Source organism: Alligator sinensis, unplaced genomic scaffold, assembly GCF_000455745.1.
Source record: "Alligator sinensis unplaced genomic scaffold, ASM45574v1 scaffold534_1, whole genome shotgun sequence".
Lineage (NCBI taxonomy): Eukaryota > Metazoa > Chordata > Crocodylia > Alligatoridae > Alligator > Alligator sinensis.
Genome location: NW_005842050.1, coordinates 493,842 through 504,247, shown reverse-complemented (window position 1 = coordinate 504,247; position 10,406 = coordinate 493,842). Strand labels below are relative to the sequence as shown.

General features: G+C 44.2%; 1 protein-coding gene across 1 annotated transcript in view; it reads left to right on the top strand.

Annotated features, from left to right (window-relative positions):
- Positions 1–10,406, top strand: part of CATSPERE (catsper channel auxiliary subunit epsilon) — a gene marked incomplete at its 5' end in the record, with an annotated part of 85,626 nt that overhangs the window by 44,311 nt on the left and 30,909 nt on the right. Inside the window, 2 exons of the mRNA XM_014519584.2 lie at positions 1,182–1,674; positions 1,968–2,442. Coding sequence (XP_014375070.2) covers positions 1,182–1,674; positions 1,968–2,442 — 968 coding nt within the window. The remainder of the gene's footprint in view (positions 1–1,181; positions 1,675–1,967; positions 2,443–10,406) is intronic.

Genomic DNA, 10,406 nt, shown 5'->3' with positions numbered 1-10,406 from the left:
AACTGCGGTCTGACCAGTGCCCGATAGAGGGGAAGTATCACCTCCTTGGACCTATTCGTCATGCATCTGCTGATGCACGATAAAGTGCCATTAGCTTTTCTGATGGCTTCGTCACACTGCCGACTCATGTTCATCTTGGAGTCCACTAGGACTCCAAGATCCCTTTCTGCTTCTGTGCTGCTGAGCAGGTCATTTCCTAGGCAGTAGGTGTGCTGGATATTTTTCCTCCCTAGGTGCAGCACTTTGCATTTCTCCTTGTTGAATTGCATTCTGTTGTTTTGTGCCCATATGTCCAACCTGTCCAGGTCTGCTTGTAGTTGTTCCGTGCCCTCCAGCATGTCCACTTCTCCCCACAGCTTTGTGTCATCCGCAAACTTGGACAGAGTACACTTCACTCCCTCGTCCAAGTCGCTGATGAAGACATTGAAGAGTATCGGTCCAAGGACCGAGTCTTGCGGGACCCCACTGCCCACACCCTTCCAGGTCGAAACCGACCCATCCACTACAACTCTCTGGGTGCAACCCTCTAGCCAATTCGCCACCCACCGGACCGTGTAGTCTTCCAAGTCACAGCCTCTTAACTTGTTCACCAGTATGGGGTGGGATACCGTATCGAAGTCCTTCCTGAAGTCTAAGTATATGACATCCACCCTTGCTCCTGCGTCCAGGCATTTTGTAACCTAGTCACCTGTAACCATTCTTGTTCCTGTGTAGAAGACAGTTTAGATGTAGAATTCTCAGCTAGTTCTGAAATACTAAGCATTAGAGGGATAGCGGTAAGTTAGTTTTGCTGGTGGAAAATCGTGGTCTTTCTTCCCACTCTTTTGTTTTTATTTTGTATTTTGCTTTTAGTGGAAATGGGTACACAGTAGAAAATGACTTGGAGGAATGGGATAAGGTATGCTATTTTAACTAGAAATGGTTGTGCTCTGAAGTACACACCCTTTCTAACCACAGCACTATCGCTCAAATAACTGTCTCCGCACGCATGCAGATTACACTGACCACAGATACAGTTTATTTTAGAATAATGTAATGTGAAAAAGTTTAACATGCATAAAGAAATGGTTAAGTGAAGTATAATTAGTTTTGAGTTGTTACCTGTAAAATATGTCAATAAAGTATTTTTCTTAGCCTGTTAAGTTTAAATCTTGACAATTTGTCACTTTTTCTATATTCAGGCTCTGGAAAATTAAGGTACCTGCAAATTCAGATGACATCATAACAATTATCCATGGAAAGGCAATAGCTTTTCAAGATTGCTTTGTTCAAGATACTCCTTACATACTTTCCAGACCTGAACAGCCATTTTTTAACAATGCAAATGACATCTCCCTCTCTTCACCAGCTGGTAGTGACATCTACATTGTGTGGTCTGCATGCTTTCCAACAACTGCACTTGTGTTGACAGATTTTGGAACTTTCCATACAAATGATGGATTCAGAACTTCTAAAGAAATAAAAGCTCCATCACACATTTTGGCCTCTAACCTTGCTCAAAATGTAACTGCTGTGGCTTTAGCAGATGATGGAATCTTGTTTTTAATAAATGGAAATATTTACAAACGAGAGTCTAATGATTTCTTTAAACTTGGAACAGACTACGATCTATCAGAAGGAGACATTATTGGAGTACAGTCAAGGGTTTGGTGTCCATCTGAATATCCAATGAAGGTAAGTTTTAGTAAAGTTTCGTCTTACATTTTGGAATATACAAGTTCACTAGATCTGTAAAGTATTCTGTGTTTTCTCCAGCTATAAAAGAGTATTTGGAATTTAAAGTGGCTTAAATGTAACTAACTTATTTTCAGATCACTTAAAAATAAAAGCTTGAGTTTGTAATTTGATTCCAGTAGCACTTTATCAATTGACTGAAGAACTATCACAAGGCTTTTTAATAGAGATTTTGACATGTTTCATTAACTTGTTTGCTACTATGCATCTAATTGGGGTTTTTTTCTTAACAGAGTGGGAGAAAATTAAGTACAACAGCAATATGGACATCAACTGACGTGCACCTTGGATATGGTGACAATGTTTTTATTAGAATAACAGATACATCAAAGCTACAAAATATCCTAGGATTCCCAGAGGATGTTTCCTTATCTCTAGGCACTGTTTCCTATGACTCATGCCCAGCTGAAATTGCTCTATTGGTGGCCTGCATTGGGTGCAGCTCCTCTAGGATGTTTTATGTAGTGACATATAATGAAGATAGGTATATGTGGGTTCTTAGAAACTTTTTCTTAAGTGCTCCTTCCAAGGGTTTTATGAAGATGGAATTCATGTATTCAGCATTGCCATCAATGCTGCTGTGGAACAAGACATCTATGTATTATAGCTATAGAAACAACACAGCTTATGGATTTCCTCCAGTGCACGAGACAAATGTTACCCCAGCCGAATATACTAATGGGAGCAGTATTCACCAAATTGTAATAGGTTAAGTATACAGTGTTTGTTGTCTTTTGATATAATTTAAGTATAAGGCAGAAGTAAGTAAGAGGATTCCTAAAAATCTTTTCTCTAGCAATTATTTGCTATTATTTGTTAAAATGATTATACTCAGGGGACTATAAGGATTAAAATGCATCAATTTTAGCTGGACAGAAATATTTATAAGGTAGTTAACTGATATTTTCCTTCAAGTATTGCCAACATGGATTTTTTAGAAATGTGTCCCACTAGTAAGGAGTCCAGGTTGTAGCTGTATTGGTGAAGAGGAAAAAGCAATCAGGGCTTATGGCAGAGATGATATCCTTTATTAGACCAACAAGATTTTTGCAAAAAAAAATCTTTAATTGCAAGCTTTTAATTGCAAGTTTTTAATTACAAGCCTTACCACTAGTAAGGAAGCTTTTAAACAGCAGTACTTAATAAGGCAATACATGCCTCTGATATTTTTGGCACTTTTTCCCACTGATCTTCTTCTCCTGTCTATTGGTAATATTTATTTAGCTGCAATGATAGAGTAGTGCTTGAAAATGTCTTAAAATCATAGAAAATTAGGGTTGGAAGGGACCTCAGGGAGAGGCAGCTATATGCCGGTGTGCTGCCACTCCAGGCAGGGCTGGAGCAGCTCCAGGAGGTTGCAGGAGGTGGCCCTGGTCATGCAGAAGGCCTCCAGCCACTACTCATTGTCCCAGGTATACTGGACAACATGCTGCCATCAGTCCTGGCTGGCCCAGCAGGCCCAGAGGCAGCGGAGCTGTAGGCCCAGGATGGCTATGGTGACTCCAGTGGTGGCTTCCTGGAGCCCATCATCAGTTACCCTTCTGGGGTCCAGCCGGGCAGATGAGGTGGAAGCAGCAGGTGCATGGCGGCAGCCCTGAGATGGTACGTGGTGGGTGGGCAGGCAGTCACTTCACGTGGGAGAGCCAGGTAGCCCCAAATGGCCATAGGCCAGGTGGCAGTCGGTGTGGTGGGCCAGCAGGGCCAGCACAGCAGCCAGCAGGAGCGTGGGGCACTGGTCATCCCTGCCAGGGGCTGGAGCAGCCATAGCATAGGGAAGCAGAGGCAGCAGAGAAAGCAGTGCCGCATGCTGTCCCTGCATTGGGTTCGCAGCTCCTGGCCCGGGAAGTGGCTGGCCAGAGAGCAGCACATGGGGCTGGCTTTTGAAGAGGGAAAGTAACTGCGTACAGTACAGTAACTGTTGTTGTTGAAGATGTCTTTTCTACATGGGCCTCTGCCACATGTTACACTTAAGACATGATTAACTGGTTAATTGTATCTTAAGTTGTAACCCAGCCACACATTAAAGCAATTAATGGCACCATAAAACAAGGAATAAATCACAAAGTATTTCACAAAAAAAGGTGTAATTACTTTGTGGCTGCTTCCTATGACACCATTAATTGAATGTGTGGTCAGGTGCAGCCCCATGGTTGGGAGCCCTATCAACTGTTGGGACTCCCAGACATGGGAGTGCATGGTGCATATGGTGTGGCTGGCAGCTCAGTCAACTAATGGAAGTCCCAGCCTCAGGTGCATGGCACACCCCCATGACGGGGAGCCCAAATCAGGTTATAGGCCTTCCAGCCGCAGAAGCACATGGTGTGCCCCTGGGTCTAGGAGCCCCATCAGCTGAGGGGCTTGCTACTTGTAGTATAGTATAGTGTATGAACTTGCTACTTGCCAGTGTAGGGGGAGCCCAGGATCATGATTATGATCATGATCATAATTATTATTATAATCATGATCCTGGGCTCCCCCTGCACCAGCAATAAGGTATGATGGGATCTGGTGCTCGATCCCACAGTCACACCTCCTGCCATGCATGTGTGGCATAGCAGGAGGTGCAATTGTATGGATCACACATCAGATCCTATCACACCTTATCTGCATGTTTGGCATGGGCCCTGGATACTACGACCTGTCTTTATTCTCTATAATGGTGGTGTCGTTATCCTCTGGGATTCTATATTTTCCAAGGACTTGAGAAATAGTTGGGTCCACCTTGTCATTTATGTCCCTGGTAGGACTTCAAGAAGCTCTGCCTACAATCATGGAAGTCCAAAAGGACCACGTACCAAATGTCTAGTGGCAAAGCTCCTGGAGCCAACATGATTCCAGTGGAGGTCTATAAATCAGGTGGTCATGACCTCATGGAGAAACTAACCAAGATCTTCTGTAGTATGTAGGCGCAGGAGGTAGTCCCTCAAGAATTCAAGGATGCCTCCATCGTCTCCCTGTACAAGAAGAAGGGAAATCACCAACTCTGTGACAACCACAGGGACATCTCCCTTCTCTCAACTGCCAGCAAAATACTCATAAGAGTCCTCTTTAACCGGCTGACCAACCATCTAAATGACCTACTGCCTGAGAGTGAATGCGGCTTCAGAAAAGGACACAGAACCACTGACATAGTGTTTGCAACCCAGCAGCTTCAAGAAAAGTGCCAGGAACAGAACATCAGCCCTTTCCTCACATTCATCAACCTAACTAAAGCCTTCGACACGGTGAACTGTGAAGGCCTCTGGGAAATCGTGAAGAAGTACAGATACCCTGGAAAATGCATCATTATGGTTCAACAGTTCCACAACAACATGATGACACGTGCCCTTGCGAATGGTGAATGGTCTGACCTGTTTTTGGTCACAAATTGTGTCAAGCAAGTCTGTGTGCTCACACCTACCCTCCTCAGCATGGTATTCTCTGCCATGCTGTTGGATGCCTTCCAAGACGATGACCTTGGTATGGGGATCAGGTACATTTTGACGGAGGCATCTTCAACCTATGAAGGCTCTGAGCAAGCTCCAGAATCCAGACACCCACACTTCGTGACTTCCTCTTTGCTGACGACTGTGCATTATGCGCAGACTCACAGGCTGACATGCAATGGTCCATGGACCTATTCTCGTCAGCCTGTGACAACTTCAGACTCACTATTAGCATGAAGAAGACCAAAGTGATGTTTCAACCTGCACCTGGCACAACACCCCAAGAACCAGACATCTCAGTTAAAGGCCAACAACTGGCATTTGACCCCAGCATTCTTTCCTGCCCATGGCAGGGGGTCAGACTTGATCTACTTAAGTCCCTTCCGACCCTACCAACTATCAAACTTTGAAACTGTCGATGGTCAGCAAGTTTGTCTATCTAGGCAGCATGCTCTCCTGTGCTGTCCACATCGATGACAAAGTCAATGCAAGACTAGCAAAAGCTAGCGTGGCTTTCGACAGACTCCAAAAGTCAATCTGGGACTGCAGAGGCATCAGAATGTCAACAAAACTGAAGGTTTACAAAGCCATCATTCTCTTGACCCTCCTTTACGCCTGCAAAACCTGGACTGTCTACCAGTGTCAAGACAAGAAACTAAACCACTTCCACCTGTGTTGCCTGTGAAAGATACTAAAGATCAAGTGGCAAGACAAAACTCTGGACACCAAGGTGCTCAGAAGCTCTCCCCAGTATTCACACTCTACTGAAACTGGCACAGCTAAGATGGGCCAGCCACCTTTCAAGAATGCCCGATACTCACCTGCTGAAGAAAATCTTCTATGGCAAACTGTCAAATGGAGTATGCTCTTGCAGCACCCCAAAGAAGTGGTACAAGAACACCCTAAAAGTGTCCCTAAAGAGTTTCGGCACTGACCTGGAGTCGTGGGAGCAAATTGCTCACAACTGTCCATCCTGGAGATCATCAATCCAGAACGGAGCACTGGCTTTCGAACAGCAACACACAGCAGAAGCAATGAAGAAGTGTGTGGCCAGGAAAACAAAAGCCTCTCTTACCCAGTCCTCACTACTTTCCTGCCCCTGCTGCAGCAGATTGTTCAAGGCAAAGATTGGGTTTATATGTCACCTACGTACCCATGAGACTTAGTCTCCACCCTGCTCCTTTCTCTTTCCTCTTTCTCTTTTCTCCTTTTTTTTTTCTCCTTTTCTCTTTTCTCCCTCCCTGTTTCTTTCCACTTCTTTTCTCTCTTCTTCACCCCTACCCCCCCACTGAATGTGATTGTCTTTGCCTGTGAAGGACGAACAACACAACAATGCTGTGAAAAGGACTTCAAGAGCACACTCATAGCACCAATGGACACTCATAGCCAAAATACATTTAATCTTGTGCCTGCAAAAGGCATGTACTAGTGTGGAATCTATGTGGACTTTGTTAAAAACTATGGTTATTATGAAGTAACCAATCATTTCTTTCTGTGTCATATGTTTATAATTTAATTTTAAAAGTTACATCATCGTGCTCCTGAAGGAAACTTTGAAAATGTGAACCAAATATTGCTTATCCCTGTATTATCATAGTAACCCTACACCCAGTTGTTCATATCTGCTCTTCCACCTCTATCTTTTTGCTTGTCCCTTGCTCCCATGTGGCATTTTTCATCCTGAGTGATCCCAAAGCACTCCATAATTTATAAGTATAAGGCAGTACATGGAGTGGAATACAGTACCCAAATAGCACAGAATATATGGCACAAGCAAGGAAAGCAAGGAAATTGTGGCTGAGAACAAAAGTATCTATGTTCATAGAAAGTACAACAGAAAAATGAAAAATTGTAAATCTTTTCTATGTAATTATCTGTGACCCATACATCCAAATTAAAGCTGGATAGAAACCAGCTGTAAAGTTGTTACACGTTTTCAAGCACTAATTTTGTGGCTGGTTGACTCTTTTTATATCTCTATAGACATGTTTATGCCATGATAATTACTTTGCATGTGTAGCCAGTCTAAATTTATTGCATGATTAACCAGTTAATTGTGTGATAATTACTTTGCACTTGTGGCTAGTCTAAATTTATTGTACAATGAACCAGTTCATTGAGTAATATGTGTAATGTGTGGCAGGAGCCTATATGTGTTCCATTCTTGATGTGTATATGCCTGGGAATTGGAATCTTTTAACTAGTGGTGTTCAGCAACACATGCTTACAACCAAATTGCTGTCGTATCCCCTCCCCAGGATAAAAATTAAAAGTGTAGAGCATAGCCAGCTGCCTCAGTTCCTTCTGATTGCAGCATTGGTTGAAACACAGAATAATCAACAGCATTCTTACTGTAGCTATTTGCTTCTAAACTCTTTCATTAATACATCTTGTATGTAATTAGATTTGGAAGGAGGATTTAAATTAGGATCACTTGTGATGTTAATGTTTCATTGTTTTTATTAATTTCTCTTTTTCTTTGCTATTCAGTACTGGGTCCTCTCAGTCTAATGGTCAACAAATGCAATCCTAATTGTCAAGTACAAGTGTCAAATACAGTCTCATATGTGGTGTAGCCAACCCACTTAATGATGGCCATAGCAAATGACTGTTTTGCTTAGACAGGTGACATATTACTAGTAGTGCTGTATTTTGTTTTGGGTTTTTTTAATAACTCAAAGAGCAAGAGATGCAATATCAAAGCTGTATTTGTTAAACAAATCTGAGACCAACCTTTGAACTGGGAGCTCCAAATTTCCTTCCACAGAACAGTCATCTTCAAAAAGTGCCTATCTCCTCTATGTATTTGGCAAAAGCTCTTCCTTCCCAGAAGTCATTAGACTTATTAGGATATACCATTGCTCTTACAGGATTACCTTCTCAGGGACGTTCTAAAACAGGTCTAGAAGTTTCAGGTAAAGGTAGCTCCACGTAAAAACACGGTCCCTCCAACATCTTAAAACTGGTGTGCCTACTTCAGCACCTTTGAAAGAGCAGCAGCTTCTTTGGGCTCCTATACACGTGCAGGGACCCTGCTGCGATGCACTGGGAATCGCACTCATTCAATGAGCTTTAGATCAAAGCACCATGTCATCATTTTTCAGCATGGGGACACTGAAACATTTGATGCTTGGGCACTTTTAATTAGCGCAGCTCACTAATTAAAGCACCCCCGCCCATGCCTCCTGGAACATGTATAAAAATGTCCTCTGATTCTCTTTGCATATTGATCCCATAGTGTATATCTTCTATTCAGGAATTTAAAATATGTTCACCTATAGTGTGTGTTAAGGGCTTCCCATGCAACCTGTATACAGTCATGCTTTCCTCCCAAAGCCTCAAAGGGCATTATGACCACAGCTAATTGCATCTCAGCAGAGTCAGAACTTTAGTGTTTTCTGTTAAGTTGGTCTGTTACTGAAGTTTTTTTTATAGTTACTGTATTAGATTAAGAGTTTCCTTTAGTCTGGTGGTGGTATGGTAGTAGCAATAGATAGGCAGAGTTAGGAGAGGAAGTACTAGGATTTTTCCTCATGAAGGAATCTAGATCCCAGGGCTTGAAGTCCTGGCAATGTTGAATACAGTGTCAATGTTGAATACAGCTGATATTGGGTTAGATCTTGTGGTTAAAGGAGTTGCTTTGAGGTGTGAACAATGGATGTCAGCATCCAGTCTCCCTAAGAGGGTGCATGCAATAATTCAGAAATTACTCTTTGATGGTCAGGATTTCTTTGGCCCAAATTCTTTCCAATTGGATCAGTGTTTAATAAAAGGCCTTTGGCCCACTTAAGTCATTGGCTATGTACCCACCATCTTTTAGTAGAGAATAATATAGATTGCAGCATGCATCTAATTAATGGTGGCAGCCAGCTTCTTTAATTTACATTGACTATCAGGAATGTTTAGAGCAATTTAGAAGAAAATCAAGGTTTCAGAAAAGAAAGTATTCTTCATCCTATACCAGTGATTCTCAGCTGGGACATGCACAGAAGCAACAACTTGGTGTGATACATGAGGAGACTGATCTGGTTCACAACGTTCTATGTCCTGTTTCTTCCTCCATTTGGTTTTCGTTCTTTGTTCTTTAAGGAAACATATGATAGCATTACAGCAGACCAGCTGTCATGCTAATAATTTTGGGGTAGTTTTAATGATCCGTGTGTATAATGTGTTGCCTTAGCTCACATTCCCAGCCATGTCAGTCTTTAGAGATTGTTCTAGCAAGAGTCTTATAAGGTAGATTTATGGGGGGGCAGAGGTAGATTAAAATTTATTGGGTCCCTGGGCAAACATAAAATTGGAGGCGACCTGCAAGAGCTGGACTGCAGCGGGGGGAGGGACCCCTTCCTTCCTGGTGCTGCCGCTGCCAAGGGTGGGGCAGGCCTGTGTGCCATGTGGGGGAGGCTAGGGTTGACCCAGCCAGGCTGGGGGTGGAGTGGCACATGTCCACCTCTCCTCCCTGCTCCCCAGGCTTCCCCCCACCACCACCACAGCTAGAGCAGAGCCCAGTGGGGTGAGGGCAGATGCAGGCTGTCCACTGTGGGCTCGGGATTCTCCCTCCTCCATCCATGCCCCCTAAACAAGCCATCTCTAGCTCTATCCCACTCCCTGCCCTCACCCCAGGTACCATGCACCGCCCTGGCTGGGCAGTGCCCCCAGTCCCTGCCCCACTCCCTCCCTCACTGTGGGGGCCTCAATCTGCTCCCCCATGTCCCTTCCTTCCCCCACAGCCCTTCCCTCCCACTAGACTTACCTGCAAGGAACTGGCTGCCTGACTGTGTTCCTGGCCTTGTGTAGCCAGGCACATGCACAGGGGCAGCACTAGGTAGGGCTTGGGGAGGCGATAGCCACCCCAAAATTCACCTTAGCCCCCCCATAGCCACCCCTCCCAGCACTGCAACGACTGCCCGCCCACCCCACTCCCACCCACAGCCCACAGAGGTGTGGCATTCCCAGCCTGGCCAAGCCCAGCCCTGACCCTTCCCCCACACCAGGAAGAGGCTGGTGCCACCCCTGCATCTCCAGGCAGCCCCAAGCAGGACCTCTTTCAGGCTGGACTACTGCGTGCCTGCAAGACATCCAGGGCTCCCTGATTGGCAGGGGCACCTGGGCCCAGGACCTGGTGACCCATACATTAATCTGCCTGTGATGGGGTTGAGAGGGGGAGCCAGGGAATTCTTTTTTTCTCTCTTTTTCTTTTTTTTTTTTTGCTTCTCTGAGACAAGTTGTAATCTCTTTCAGTTTTTG